Source organism: Neoarius graeffei, chromosome 24 (assembly GCF_027579695.1).
Source record: "Neoarius graeffei isolate fNeoGra1 chromosome 24, fNeoGra1.pri, whole genome shotgun sequence".
NCBI classification, from domain to species: Eukaryota; Metazoa; Chordata; class Actinopteri; order Siluriformes; family Ariidae; genus Neoarius; species Neoarius graeffei.
The window spans coordinates 2,873,805-2,890,130 of NC_083592.1; the positions used below are offsets into that span (position 1 = coordinate 2,873,805).

Sequence of the window (16,326 nt, forward strand, 5' to 3'; positions counted from 1 at the left end):
TGCTAAGCAGCTTATTAAATGACTCAAAATTGTTTCATAATGTGTTGAAAGTTTTTTTGGGCGGCACGGTGGTATAGTGGTTAGCACTGTCGCCTCACAGCAAGAAGGTTCTGGGTTTGAACCTCATAGTTGATGGGGGCCTTTCTGTGTGGAATTCGCATGTGTCTGTGTGGGTTTCCTCCGGGTGCTCCGGTTTCCCCCACAGTTCAAAGACATGCAGTTAGGTTAACTGGCTACTCTAAATTGTCCACAGGTGTGAATGTGTGTGTGTGTGTGTGTGTGTGTGTGTGTGTGTGTGTGTGTGTGTGTGAGAGAATGGTTGTTTGTCTGGGGAAGCTGTGACAGACCAAGTAAGCTGGCGGTAGATGAAGTGTGCGCAAGATAGATGCAGACAGCCTCATAAGAGGCTGGCAACTGACAGGCCAACTGGCCTACAGAGTGAGGTGGGGTTTACATTAGACCATATCAGCGGATCATCAGATTAACGTTTTTAAAACGATTAGCGTGCACACAGCAACACCAATACACGATTCGCGTGCACACAGCAACACCAATACACGGATACGCTCGGCTCCGCAGGCATCCTGCGCTCCAAATCACTCCACCCTGAACAGCGAGTGCCCTCTGGAGGGTGCGCACTCCGGCCCTGCACAGCTCACAGAGCGCGCGAGTGAAGTGCACAAGCCACGATTCGGGACTGAGCCGCTGTGTGTGTGATCCCAGTGCATATCACTTACCACTTGCAAGTGGAAGGATGGCAAGCCTAAAGACAATCATAAGTACACAATGGGCAGTATTTGCATCAGCATTTGCAGTATTTTCATACTTTTATACTCTTTAATGAAAGGTGATACAAGGCGGAAGTCTGTGCCGTTTTTCAGCAGTCGCGTCACATGACCAACGCCAGCGAATCAGGAAGGTGGATGTCACAGTGACGTTGTCCAATGACGATGCCAGCTAGAGCTCAGCACAGCGTATCCACGTATTCTCAATGTTTACACAGCACCGGACCAGACACGATCTAGATTGAATACGTGGACCCTGGCGGATTCCCGTTTCCCGGCGTTTCCAGGAGTTTAATGTACAACCCCGATTCCAAAAAAGTTGGGACAAAGTACAAATTGTAAATAAAAATGGAATGCAATAATTTACAAATCTCAAAAACTGATATTGTATTCACAATAGAACATAGACAACATATCAAATGTTGAAAGTGAGACATTTTGAAATTTCATGCCAAATATTGGCTCATTTGAAATTTCATGACAGCAATACTTCTCAAAAAAGTTGGGACAGGGGCAATAAGAGGCTGGAAAAGTTAAAGATACAAAAAAGGAACAGCTGGAGGACCAAATTGCAACTCATTAGGTCAACTGGCAATAGGTCATTAACATGACTGGGTATAAAAAGAGCATCTTGGAGTGGCAGCGGCTCTCAGAAGTAAAGATGGGAAGAGGATCACCAATCCCCCTAATTCTGCGCCGACAAATAGTGGAGCAATATCAGAAAGGAGTTCGACAGTGTAAAATTGCAAAGAGTTTGAACATATCATCATCTACAGTGCATAATATCATCAAAAGATTCAGAGAATCTGGAAGAATCTCTGTGTGTAAGGGTCAAGGCCGGAAAACCATACTGGGCGCCCGTGATCTTCGGGCCCTTAGACGGCACTGCATCACATACAGGCATGCTTCTGTATTGGAAATCACAAAATGGGCTCAGGAATATTTCCAGAGAACACTATCTGTGAACACAATTCACCGTGCCTTCTGCCGTTGCCAGCTAAAACTCTATAGTTCAAAGAAGCAGCTATATCTAAACACGATCCAGAAGTGCAGACGTCTTCTCTGGGCCAAGGCTCATTTAAAATGGACTGTGGCAAAGTGGAAAACTGTTTTGTGGTCAGACGAATCAAAATGTGAAGTTCTTTATGGACATCAGGGACGCCGTGTCATTCGGACTAAAGAGGAGAAGGACGACCCAAGTTGTTATCAGCGCTCAGTTCAGAAGCCTGCATCTCTGATGGTATGGGGTTGCATTACTGCGTGTGGCATGGGCAGCTTACACATCTGGAAAGACACCATCAATGCTGAAAGGTATATCCAGGTTCTAGAGCAACATATGCTCCCATCCAGACGACGTCTCTTTCAGGGAAGATCTTGCGTTTTCCAACATGACAATGCCAAACCACATACTGCATCAATTACAGCATCATGGCTGCATAGAAGAAGGGTCTGAGTACTGAACTGGTCAGCCTGCAGTCCAGATCTTTCACCCATAGAAAACATTTGGTGCATCATAAAACGGAAGATACGACAAAAAAGACCTAAGACAGTTGAGCAACTAGAATCCTACATTAGACAAGAATGGGTTAACATTCCTATCCCTAAACTTGAGCAACTTGTCTCCTCAGTCCCCAGACGTTTACAGACTGTTGTAAAGAGAAAAGGGGATGTCTCACAGTGATAAACATGGCCTTGTCCCAACTTTTTTGAGATGTGTTGTTGTCATGAAATTTAAAATCACCTAATTTTTCTCTTTAAATGATACATTTTCTCAGTTTAAACATTTGATATGTCATCTATGTTCTATTCTGAATAAAATATGGAATTTTGAAAGTTCCACATCGTTGCATTCCATTTTTATTTACAATTTGTACTTTGTCCCAACTTTTCTGGAATCGGGGTTGTAAACGGACAGTGCATCCGCGAAGAAAACGAGACAGATACGGTCTAATGTAAACTTGGCCTGAGTGAGTGAAACTTATTATGCGAATAAAAATACTGTCATGACTGTTTGATATGTTATAATATGGTGAACATTATAAACATTTGTGTTTAGCAGATGTAATTGCTTGTCAACCCATTATAGCATTAGGCGTAATTAATGATCATCTCAATCATCATATAGTCACTCTACTAATTTCCATTCCTTTAAACTTTCTCACATTTTAATAATAAAAAAGACATGGTAGAACTATTCAACATTACCACAAAACTAAAATAGTGCACATAGTTAAAATGGAAAAGATTGTAACTAGATGCAATTTTCCTAGGCTCAGTCACAAAGAAACTGCTTTCACATTACTTCTATATTGGTGATGTAAGTAGTTGGTATCCGTCAGTCTTGAGAGACTATGGAATGGCACTCGAGATGATGTCCTTGAGCAGCAGCAGTTGTGACTACGTAGTCCTACCCTTGAGTGACAGTCCCGCTGGCAGCTCATGCAGATAAAAGCTGTAGCAGTCTGTATTGGTGGTGGTGCTTTCCTGCACTGCCATTTCTCTTCGTGTTTGTTGGCAATGGTTTCTTCAAGCACCGCAAGGCTCTTCCCCACCTCTTTCCTCCACCTCTCTTTATCTTGCACTAGTTGCTTCCAGGCACTTGCATCGATGTTTAGGGCTTTCAAATAACCGCTTGCACACATCCTTATATCTCAGGTGCGGTCTTCTAGTGGGACACTTGCCTGTTGCTAGTTCACCATACAGCAGGTCCTTCAGTATTCTGCCATCCTCCATGCATTCTACGTGCCCTAGCCACCTCATCCTTCGCTGTTTTAGCAGGCTGTACATAATGGACATACCAGTGCATTGTAGCACAGCAGTGTTCATGACGCGGTCTCTCCAGGTGATGCCCAGGATGTGATGGAGGCAACGCATGTGGAAGGTGTGCAGTTTCCTTTCCTGGTGGGCTTTCAGCATCCAAGACTCACTGCCATATAGGAGAGTGATGATGATACATGCTCGGTAGACATAGATCTTGGTTTTCAGGTTTAGCTTGTTGTTGGTCCATACCCTGGAGGACAGCTTGGACATCGTTGTGGCAGCTTTCCTGATGCACTTTCCCAGTTCAGAGTCCAGAGAGAAGGTGTCTGCTATTGTTGAGCCAAGGTATGTGAAGATGTTGACTACATCCAGAGTATGCTCGCCGATCTTGATTTCAGGGATTCCCTCGGCACCCTGAGCCATGATTTGTGTCTTTTTCAAGCTTATGGTGAGGCCAAAGTGGTTGCAGGCATCACTGAAGCGTGTCATCAGGCACTGTAGCTTTTCAGCTGAATGAGCACTGATGGCAGCATCATCAGCAAACTGGAAGTCCCATAGGCATTTAGTCCGGACCTTAGTCTTGGCACGAAGTCTTGAGAGGCTGAACAAGTTTCCATCACTTCTTGTTCTGAGATAGATGCCCTCTGTGGCAGAGCCAAAAGCGTACTCCAGGAGTACAGAGAAGAAGATGCCAAATAGCATGGGAGCGAGTATGCGTTCCTGCTTGACACCACTGCGAATCTTGAACACTTCTGAGACAGAGCCGTCAAAGACCACTGTGCCTTTCATATTTGAATGGAAGGATTCAATGATGCTGAGGATTTTGGGGGGGGGCATCCAATCTTTGTGAGGATCTTGAACAGTCCTTCCCTGCTGACAAGGTCAAATGCTTTTGTCAGGTCAATGAAGGCCAGGTACAGTGGACGCTGTTGTTCACAGCATTTCTCCTGCAGCTGGTGTACAGAGAAGATCATGTCAGTGGTGGATTGCTTTGCTCTGAACCCGCATTGTGACTCAGGGTAGACTCGCTCAGAAAGGACCATGAGCCTTTGTAAGGTGACTCTGGCAAACAGCTTTCCCACAATGCTGAGGAGGGAGATCCCACTGTAATTATTGCAGTTGGAATGGTTGCCTTTGTTCTTATAGAGCATCACAATGTTAGCATCCCTCATGTCTTGTGGCACTTGACCTTCTCGCCAACATAAGTGAAGAATATGGAGCAATTCCGGCACAACATCTTCCTGGCAGCATTTCAAGATTTCGACTGCAATGCCATCTCTTCCTGGTGCCTTACCAGATGCAAGCGATTTCAGGGCCTTGAGTAGTTCTCCTTCTGTTGGTTCTTCATCGAGTTCCTCTAGAACAGGCAGCTGTTCGATGGGGTTGAGTGCTGTTTCTGAGACTTGGTTTTCTCTAGCATAGAGCTCAGAATAGTGTTGTACCCAGCACTTCATTTGGAGTTCTCGGTCTTGTATGATGTCTCCAGCTATGGATTTCAGGAGAGCAGACTTCTTCTAGACAGGGCCGACAGCCAGCTTGATGCCTTCATACATGCCTCTGATGTTGCCAGTGCCTGCTGCTGTATGGATCTTTCTGCATAGCTCCATCCAATAGTCACTGGCACAATGGCAGATTGTTGCCTGGACTTTGCTGCGGGCAAGGTGCACTGCTTCTTTGGTTTGATCGCTAGGAGATGCTCTGTGGGCCGCTAGCACTCGGTTTCTCTCATCAATGATGGGTATAATGGTTTGAGAGTGCTTCAAACCAGTCTGCTGATTTCCTTGTTTTCTTTCCAAAGCAGGACATTGCGGATGCATAGATGTTGTCTCTGAAGTGCTCCCATCGCTCTTTTGCACTTGTGGTTGAAGGTTCCATGAGAAATTCCTGCACTGCAGTTCTAAATTCTCTGACTCTCTCTCCTGTATACGAGTTTTGCAGACATCAATACATGGTCTCCCAGTCTTCTTAGAGCAGTGGATCCTCTTGACTTGGAGCTTCACTTTACTGCAGACTAGAGAATGGTCTGTGTCACACTCAGCACTCTGGTAGCTTTGGGTGATCCTAACGGTTAACAGAACTGAACGTTTGGTGAGGACCATGTCGAGCTAGTGCCAGTGCTTGGACTTGGGGTTGTGCCATGACACCTTGTGCTGAGGCTTGCAGTTGAAGAAGGTGTTCGTGATGCACAGACTGTGGTGACAGCAGAGCTCTAACAGGCGTTGACCATTCTCGTTGATCTTACCGATGTCAAAGTGTCCCAGGCAGGTAGGCCAGGAGTTGTAATCTGCTCCTACTCTGGCATCGAAATCGCCAAGGATGAACAAGAGCTCTGTGTTGGAGACTTGGCTGATAGCAGAACTCAAGTCGTCATAGAACATGTCTTTGGCTTTTTGGGATTATGTCAGTGTGGGCGTATAAGCACTAATCAGTCTTACTGGTCCTACAGAAGTCTGGAGCTGCAGATTGGCGATCCTTTCGGAACACGTGTCTACTGTTGGTGGAACCACAACATTCAGTAGTGCATTGTGAACAGCAAATCTAACACCATGCTCTCTTCTGGTGCTGGTGAGTTTTCCTTGCCAAAAGAATGTGTAGTTCTTTTCTCAGACTGGATCCCGATTCTGGAAGTCTTGTCTCCTGAAGAGCAACAATGTCCATCTGCAGTCTGTTCAGTTCGGAGTCAATCACGGCTGTCTTCCGAGTGTCGTCCACATCTTGTAGGTTGTCTGTGAAGCCAGGCATCATCGTCCTGACGTTTCAGGTGCCCAACTTTAGGGCAAGGCATTTTCTTCTAGTAGCTCGTGGTGTAGGGTTTATCAATCTGCTTTTCAGTTTGACCCTAAACTGCATACACCCAGTGCAGTTAGCAGACTGTGGCGGGGCAGCACCTTATTGGCTGGGGGCTGCCCAGCTTGAGACGGGCGATAGCTGCCCAGTGAGACTACAATGGCCTCTCCCACCGACAGAAGCAACCCCTGGCACCTAGCTCTTCGCCAAACAAGCATGAGGCTTATGCCCGGTAATTGTTGTTTCCCGTGTTGTTTCCGCCACTTGAAGCAAGTGATGTTGGAGTGTCCTCTCCAGAGCACAAAGCCTGGGTGTAGCATGTGGAGGACAAGGTGTCACCCAAGCACCCAGTCCCCCCTCTCCACATTCTTGGGGTGGTCCAATGGAAAGGTGAGAGCCGATACGATTGGTTCCAAATTCATTGCAGGAGCTGCCAAGATGAGGATGCTTGCATCATCAGGTTGCCTGACAGGGCCCCACTCCGGTGATTTTTCATTTGGGGTTCACTCCCCTAGCCTTTGCATGGAATGCAAAACCTACAAGGCAGCAGGTGGGTTTGGTTTCAGAGTCGCCCTCTCCTAGCCTTTAGTCTTTATTTTGTAGCCATCTACTTACATCTAGGATGTAAGTAGATGGCTACAAAATAAATCACATTGTTTTGTCTTTTGCAGTCAATGATAAATTCACCACTGAAGCTATAGGTAACAGGTAAGAAGCTAATTATTAAATAAATGTTTAGGGGGTTTAAAACCATGTAGAAGTTTTCATACAAGTGAATTTTATTTAAATATTTCAACATGTGATGAATGATATGAACAGTGAAAAATATAATGCAAGAGAATTTCAATAAAACTGCTCAAAAAGAAAGAAACACTCCACTGTACCTGGCATGTCTTGGTTAAGGTCATTGAGTATCTTTACTTTGCTTTTCTGGTTTTCAATTTTTTTTAAATCATCCTCTGCTTCCTTTATTGTCTTCTGAAATGTGTCCAAGTTTTCTCCTACAGGAAAAAATAGACTAGGGTCTTTAAAAAACACGTTTGTTCTCTGTCACCTTGACATTTTTATTAAAAAGTACCACCCTAATTACAGACATAGCTCAGCTAAATACTGTGTGGGACTTTACCATGTAAACCAAACAAAGAAAAAACTTTTAATGCATAAAATGTGACTGTCAGGTCAACACCGAGCTCTACAGAGAACTCCAATTCCCAAAACACACTGCAGACTACACCTATTACAATCATGACTGCCATGGACTACACTTCCTGCTTGCTTCTGGATAATGATTAAGACTGTTTGTTTTGAATTTGTTTGCCAGTGACCTCATTAAAATTTTAAACTGCATTTGCATCCATTGCAGCCTCTCTTATACGACAGATTACTTTGCCATCACTATGGATGCAGCAGGAGAACAAAACCGGTTCAATGCCATAGCAGCACAAAGACAACTAGTAGGAGGATAACACTTCTTGGCTGAAATGGACACTAAACTGAACTTGAGCTCCCAAGTCCTCTCCATTGCTGCTACAACAGGCAGAGAGAACTCACTCAGAGTCATTCATTTTTGTTGCAATGCTTCCTTTATTTCTCTAAACAAGAGGGACAACAGAAAATTGCACAGTTTCTCAGCCTGCTCACTGGCAAAGTGCTAACCTGGGCCATAGCCATCTGGTTTCCAGGAGGGGATCAGCTGGCCTCCTACAACCACTTTGCTGAATTATTTCAACATGTTTTTAACCCTTCACCTGAGGGAAATGAAAATCGGAGAACAGATACTCATCATATCTCAAGGGTCATGAGGAGTGGCTGAATATGCACTGGAATTCTGCGCACTTGCTACAGGTAGCAATTGGAATAAACCTGCTCTCAAAGCTGCTTTTCTTCAGTGTCTGAACCCAGAAAACTTCACAGAGATGGCCTGCTGTGATGACTGGTTGACCCTTGACCCTCTGATCAATTTTACCATATGGCTGGATCATCTGCCACATAACTGGCAAAACCCTTGAGGAAATGGGATCTCACAATGAGCTGTAGTCCCAAACCCATGCAACTGGGCTGTAGCAAATTGAGTGACAGTGAATGGGAAAAACACTATGGTCAACTGCTACGTTATTATTGTGGCAAACCAGACAACTTTGTGTGACACTGCCCTCTCTGAACCAAGACCAAGCAAACAAAACTCTGGTAAGAGCACCAGCACCTCCACCTGCTCAATAGGGAGTCCATTTCATTCATTGTCTCAATCATTCACCCTATTGGTGCACTCAGATGTTGTCTTGGTCTAGCGCTGATAGACTCAGGATCCATCAAAAATTTCATTGACCAAGCAATTATAAACAAACTGAACATTGCCACTCAACCCCTGCAAAATCCCCTACAGACCCATTCCATCAATGCTGGACCTATTGGATATGGCACCATCACATCACATCACATCACATCACATCACATCACATCACATCAGACCCTTCTCCTTCAAGTCAGGTCATTGCACCAAGAGCACATCTCATTCCTAGTCACGGATACACACCAGATCATACTAGGGTTTCTGTAGATGCACCTGCACAAACCACAGATCTCATAGGCAAGCAAAGAAATCAGTGGTCATCTCATTGCTGCAACCACTATCTTCAAGTTCCTCACCTCTTCCTAGCATCAACTACAGTGGAAAATACAGACCATGAAACACTCTGCTAAAAATCCCTAACAAGTATCAGGACCTCAAGGAAGTATTCAGCAAAACCAATGCCAGTGCCTATTGCAACAACACATAATCAATAGGGTAAAACTAACCTTTCTCACGACGGTCTAAGCCCAGCTCGTCTCTCTCTCTTGTCTCTCTCGTCTCTCTCTCTCATGTCTCGCTTGTCTCTCTCTCTCTCACTCACTCTATCTCTCATGTGTGTGTGTGTGTCTCTCTCTCTCTCTGGCTCATCTCTCTCATGTGTCACCCTCTGCATCACCCCATGACTGTGCCATCAAGCTGCTGCCTAGGACCACCCTTCCTCATAACCACTTTATTCCACTCTCCATAATTCAACAACAAGCAAGGAGTATATCCAGGAGGCTCTACAACAGGGGTAACATTCAACCTTACACATGTCCCACATCAGCATGATTTTTCTTTGAGGAAAAGAAAGGGGGTGGCCTTAGACCCTTTACAGATTACAGAGTGCTCATCCAAGTCACTGTTAAATATCATTATCCATTGCCACTTGTTTCTGCAGCTCTGGAACAACTGTATTCAACAAATGTGTTCACCAAGCTCGATCTACACAGCACATATAATCTGGTCTGCATCTGAGAAGGTGATGAATAGAAAACGGCCTTTAGCACCACCTCAGGCCACTACAAGTATTGTGTCATGCTGTATGGGCTCTCTTGCAGCCCGTGGTTGTCCCAGAGCCTAGTCAATGATGTTCGGAGGAGCATGCTTTGAAAATTTGTCATTGCATGCTTTGATGACTGTGGCAGCAAGGTTGTGGTCAAGCATCAGCTGTGAATAGCAAAGAGTCAAGCTGAACCAGTAGGTAACATGCGACGAGTTATGCCTGTGTCTAATTATGGGCAATTAATGAGCGTCTCTGTTTGTCTTGCAGATGGTCAGAAACAAGAGAGAGCTGTGTTCCCCAAGTGTGTGTGTGTGTGTGTGTGTGCATACAGTGGTGCTTGAAAGTTTGTGAACCCTTTAGAATTTTCTGTATTTCTGCATAAATATAACCTAAAGCATCATCAGATTTTCACACAAGTCCTAAAAGTAGATAAAGAGAACCCAGTTAAAAAAATGAGACAAAAATATTATACTTGGTCATTTATTTATTGAGGAAAATGATCCAATATTGCAAATCTCTGAGTGGCAAAAATATGTGAACCTCTAGGATTAGCAGTTAATTTGAAGGTGAAATTAGAGTCAGGTGTTTTCAATCAATGGGATGACAATCAGGTGTGAGTGGGCACCCTGTTTTATTTAAAGAACAGGGATCTATCAAAGTCTGAGCTTCACAACACATGTTTGTGGAAGTGTATCATGGCACGAACAAAGAATATTTCTGAGGACCTCCGAAAAAGTGTTGTTGATGCTCATCAGGCTGGAAAAGGTTACAAAACCATCTCTAAAGAGTTTGGACTCCACCAATCCAAAGTCAGACAGATTGTGCACAAATGTTCAAGACCATTGTTACCCTCCCCAGGAGTGGTCGACCAACAAAGATCACTCCAAGAGCAAGATATGTAATAGTTAGCAAGGTCACAAAGGACCCCAGGGTAGCTTCTAAGCAACTGAAGGCCTCTCTCACATTGGCTAATGTTAATGTTCATGAGTCCACCATCAGGAGAACACTGAACAACAGTGGTGTGCATGACAGGGTTGCAAAGAGAAAGCCACTCCTCTCCAAAAAGAACATTTGTTTAACTGGGTTCTCATCTGCAGTTTGCTAAAGATCATGTGGACAAGCCAGAAGGCTATTGGAAAAATGTTTTGTGGATGGATGAGACCAAAATAGAACTTTTTGGTTTAAATGAGAAGCATTATGTTTGGAGAAAGGAAATCACTGCATTCCAGCATAAGAACCTTATCCCATCTGTGAAATATGGTGGTGGTAGTATCATGGTTTGAGCCTGTTTTGCTGCATCTGGGCCAGGACAGCTTGCCATCATTGATGGAACAATGAATTCTGAATTATATCAGCAAATTCTAAAGGAAAATATCCAGACATCTGTCCATGAACTGAATCTCAAGAGAAGTTGGGTCATGCAGCAAGACAACGACCCTAAGCACACAAGTCATTCTGCCAAAGAATGGTTAAAGAAGAATAAAAAGTTAATGTTTTGGAATGGCCAAGTCAAAGTCCTGACCTTCATCCAATCAAAATGTTATGGAAGGACCTGAAGCGAGCAGTTCATGTGAGGAAACCCATCAACATCCCAGAGTTGAAGCTGTTCTGTACGGAGGAACGGGCTAAAATTCCTCCAAGCCGGTGTGCAGGACTGATCAACAGTTACCAGAAATGTTTAGTTGCAGTTATTGCTGCACAAGGGGGTCACACCAGATACGGAAAGCAAAGGTTCACATACTTTTGCCACTCACAGATATGTAATATTTTCAATAAACAAATGACCAAGTATAATATTTTGTTTCATTTGTTTAACTGGGTTCTCTTTATCTACTTTTAGGACTTGTGTGAAAATCTGATGTTGTTTTAGGTCATATTTATGCAGAAATATAGAAAATTCTAAAGGGTTCACAAACTTTCAAGCACCACTGTATGTGCATGTGTTTGTGTTAGACTCACTGAAAAATGAATAAAGCACACCTTGATCTGTCATGCCTGTTCCCAGTTTCTCACTGCCCCAAATCAGGAAGGTGTTTACACTGGTGCCAAAACCCAGGACATGAGGAACAAATGCTGCCATGGAGTACAAACCATTCAGGGTGCTCCTCCAGGTACTCACCAATGACCTCCAACTTCACCAACAAGAACTTGTCACACTGTTGGTCAAGCAGGGTCTGTGCTTCCAGGCACTGTTTGAGGCCTGGGTGAAGGACCGGCAGGTGATGCAGCATTTGGTCCAGTCAGCAGGTATTCCAGCAGTCGCTCCTGCAGCCAGTGTTCCTGTTCAGCTGGTCAAGATGGTGCTTCAGGATAACCAAGATGCCTTTCTTGAACTTTTTGAGCATGTCGTGGAGGCGAGCTTGTGGCCAACCTCACAGTAGGTGGCTCTCCTATTGCCGCTCCTGTCAGGGGAAACACAGCTCGCGTGTCAGCAGCTCCCAGCCACCAGCATTTTGGAGTACTCAGACCTGAAGTGGGCTATATTGCAATGGGTTGGCTACAGCCCAGAAGAACATCACCAGCATTTCCTTGTGCTGGCCTACAGTGAAGTCGGCCATCAGTTTGCTTTTGCGCAACAGCTCTGGGATGCCGGTCAATGGTGGCTGCTGGCAAATGAGTGCGATGTGGAGGACGTCATTGATCATGTGAGACTGTAGCAGTTTGTGACCCAACTGCTGAGCAAGACCTCAACATGGATCCAGTGACACCGTGTGGCATTACTAGAGGAGGTGGTCCTCATAGAGGACCACCTGATGGTGTTTCAAGGAGCAGGTGCTCCTGCAGCTTCTCTTCCTCCCTCTCGCTTGCCCCCTCTCTCTCCCTCTTCTCACCCTGCCCCGATCCCAGCCCTGTGGAAATGGGGGCCAATTACCCCAACACCTGGTCCCCACACTCTCATCTGTCCTTGTGTCTCCTCATGTCAGACAGACTCCTGTCTGCGCCTTCTCTTTCTCTGTCAGTGCTGCTGCTAATCCCCCCCTCTCTCTCCACAGCTGGACTCATCCGTGCCCGTCAAAATCAGGAGCAGATCTGGGCAGGTCTGTCAGCACAGCAGGAAGTCTAGGATTTCCTGGAATCAGCCCTTCTGCAAAAACGTGAGGATTCTGATTGGCATTCCTGATGTGCCGTGGGCTTCCCTCGATTGAGCAGGAACATGCCAGATCTCTGTGAGTATTTAAGGGGGTACACATCAGGCTTTGGCGGATTCTGGCTGTAATGAGACATCCATGTATTAAAGCCTGATTCAATGTGGGACACTAAGAAATGCACAATTGGTGAAGGTGAGGTGTGTACATGGGGATGTTCACAAATATCTGCTGCCTGTCACTATTCATTTCCAGGGTGAAAAAAATAGCATGGAGGTGGCGGTTAGCCCGAGCCTCAGCCATCCACTTATCCTGGGTACAGATTGGCCAGGTTTGAAACATTAATAAAACAGTTAGTATTGGATGGGTCCTGCAGTAGCATGTTAAGGGGGAATGCCATGGCAACACTGGCTGGGGAGGTGGTTCCAGGGCTGTCTGCACCAGCTCCACATCATGAAAACATACAAAGAGTGGGGAGGGCCCTGCCCATCCTCTCTCTTTGGGAAATAATTCCTGGTATTTCCCACTAGAGTAGACGTGAGACAAGACTCTGAGGCATGCCTTTGACCATGTGAAAGTGATCAATGGCCAAAACCTCCAGCCTAATGTTGCACTTTCCTTCCCGTATTTTTCTATTATTAAGGATAGGTTATACTGAGTGATGCAGGACACTTAGAATAAAGAAAAACTGACACAGTTGGGGGTCCCAAAGAGCCACAGGGAACTATTATTCCATGCAGCTCATCACAATCCGATGGCTGGTCATTTAGGGCAAAATAAGACACTAAATCATCTCATGGCCCACTTCTATTGGCCAGGGATTTGCACCAATGTCTGCAGGTGGTGTGTGGCTTGTTGTGAATGCCAGCTGGTAAATCCAGCAGCCACACCAAAAGCACAATTGTGCCCATTACCATTAATTGAGATCCCCTTCAAAAGAATTGGCATGGATCTTGTCGGGCCATTAGATCAGTCTACATAAGGGTATTGCTTTGCATTAGGCATAGTGGATTATGCAACATAATACCTGGAAGCAGTGCCTCTTCGCAATAGCACATAATGTTGCAGAGGTACTTTTTTGTGTTATCTCTTAAGTCGGGATTCCCAAAGAAATCCTGACTGATCAAGGCATTTCTTTCATGTCACGTACATTACACGAACTGTACGAGTTATTGTGGATTAAATTGATTTGTACCAACACTTACCATCTGCAATCAGATGGGCTGGTCGAACGATTTAATCAAATGCTTAAGAACATGATTCATAAGTTCATTGACAGGGACACTAGAAACTGGGATAAGTCGCTAGACCCTCTGTTGTTAGCAGTGCACGAGGTCTCTCAAGCCTTCACCAGGTTTTCCCCATTTGAATTGCTGTATGGACGCAAACCCCATGGCGTCTTCTCAAAGCAAAATAAATTCAGTATGTTCTTGACCAGAGAGCAAAACTCCATGCACTGAGTCATGTAACCCAGAAGAATTTGCTACAGGTGCAAGAATGTCAATCCGACCTGTACAACAAAGGGACATGACTAAGAGAATTTGCACTGGGAGATAAAGTGCTCATTTTACTGCCCACATCAAGCTCAAAATTACTCGCCAAGTGGCAAGGGCATTTTCAGGTCACATGGCAAATTAGGGAAGTTGAATATGAGGTCAGGCACACAGATAGGGGTGATGCATGTCAAATTTACCACTTCAATTTCCTGAAACCATGGAGAGAGGAGGTTCCTGTGGTTCTGGCAATGGTAGTTCCTGAGAGGGTGGAGCTGGGACCATGGGTAAGTCCAAAAGGTGCAGCCCAATTCACCCCAGTCCCCTGTGGAGACCACCTCTCACTGTCCCAGAGGGCACAGGTTATCAGGTTGCAAGAGGAATTCTGAGATGTGTTTTCGCCTCTCCCTGGTCACACTAACCTTGTAAACCACCACGTAAAGACTCCCCCTGGGATGGTGGTGCACAGCCACCCGTATCAGCTCCACAAGCACAATAAAAATGTGGTTCAGGATGAACTCAAGGCGATACCTGACATAGGGGTAATTGAGGAGTTGCACAGCGACTGGAGCAGCCCGGTGGTCTTAGTTCCCAAGACCAATAGGACAGTCTGGTTGTGTGTGGACTATAGAAAAGCCAACATGGTGTCTAATTTTGATGTATATCCGATGCCTTGCAGTTGATGAACTGCACAATCGGTTAGGCATAGTAGTAGTATGGCATATCACTTAGTGTGATGTAGCCGCTTTGACAGCTGCCCTGAATTGTTTCCTGTCTATTGCCAGATGGGTTGCCTCCCCTACAGGCATGTTCAACCACTCTTATGTCTTGATGTCATCGTTGCCTGGGTCTACCCTGCCTCCTAGTGGCTTCCATCCTACCCTCAAGAATAACATGTTGTATGTTCGAGTCTCTCTTTAGTTGTCCAAAGTACTTCATCTTTGGTGTTTTTACAAAATTCACTAACCAATGTTCTGATATTTCAATTATTCTAATACTGATGTGTTTGTTCTTTTCACTGTCCAAGGGATTTTGGTATCTTTCTGTAGCATTTCAACTCACAGGCACTGATTTTCTTCTCCACTTCTTTCGTGATGGTCCACATTTCACATGCATAGGTCAAAATAGGAAAAATAAAGGTTCTGAGGATGTGTAGTTTGGTGTATTTATTACAATTCTTCCAGACATGATTAATTTTGTTTAATTTTGCTGTTTAAAGACTGTGTTCATGGCCAGAAACTGATTTTCTATCAGAAAATCTAATAAACATTGGGCTTTCTCATTATATGTACCAAGCCCATATAGACCTCTTGCATGTGACGTCACAGCCGATCCAGATTGTAAACAGACGCCATCATGTCAGTCAAACGCCATATTTCCGCCTTCTACTTCTACTTCCACTTCTACTCCTACCTTTTCTTCTGGAAAACCCTACTATATACAATTCTACTACAACGTCAACTCCACTGAAAATCAATAAAACATAAGACGAGTGGAATCCTGTGTCCAAGTCCTTCCCTTTCAAGTGTGGGAAACCCATGATGCTCACATACACTTGACAGTAGGCTGCCACGGGACCCTGACAGGCGTGCAAAATGGATTGCTGCTATCAGGTATACCATATATACAGTAATAGTGATAGACTACTGATACTTGATCTAACTGATAATATAAAATATTCAACCATAATAGTGGATATGGCGGCGCATGATGCGGATGCTGCGGCTACAAGCTCTCCCTACCTGTGCACGTTTTTTATGTTTTTTGTGTGTATTTTTGTGTGTTGTTCGTCTGTACCGGACTTCAATATCCACTACAACCGTATGGACTTACTGGACATTGGTTTCCAGCAGAAAATGACGGTTTGTAGCGATTTCCATCGCATGCACAACATTCCAGACGAGATAGCGAGACCAGTGGGGTCTCCGTGAATTGTTATCGGGTCTGGCAGGCGAAGAAGGCGGCATCGGGAGAGGAAGCAAAAGCGAGGCTGCAGAGCCGGCCTGTTGACTAAGCTCAGAAAACAGCCACTCAAACCTCCACTGCCAAGCCTCTACCTCTCCAATGCCAGATCCATGGT

At 44.9% G+C, this 16,326-nt stretch overlaps 1 protein-coding gene across 7 annotated transcripts in view; it reads right to left on the reverse strand.

Annotated features, from left to right (window-relative positions):
• Positions 1-16,326, reverse strand: part of LOC132872736 (E3 ubiquitin-protein ligase rnf213-alpha-like) — a 281,839-nt gene that overhangs the window by 159,964 nt on the left and 105,549 nt on the right. For all 7 annotated transcript variants that reach the window (XM_060907787.1, XM_060907788.1, XM_060907785.1 and 4 more), the window contains one exon: positions 7,217-7,333. In XM_060907787.1, coding sequence (XP_060763770.1) covers positions 7,217-7,333 — 117 coding nt within the window. The remainder of the gene's footprint in view (positions 1-7,216; positions 7,334-16,326) is intronic.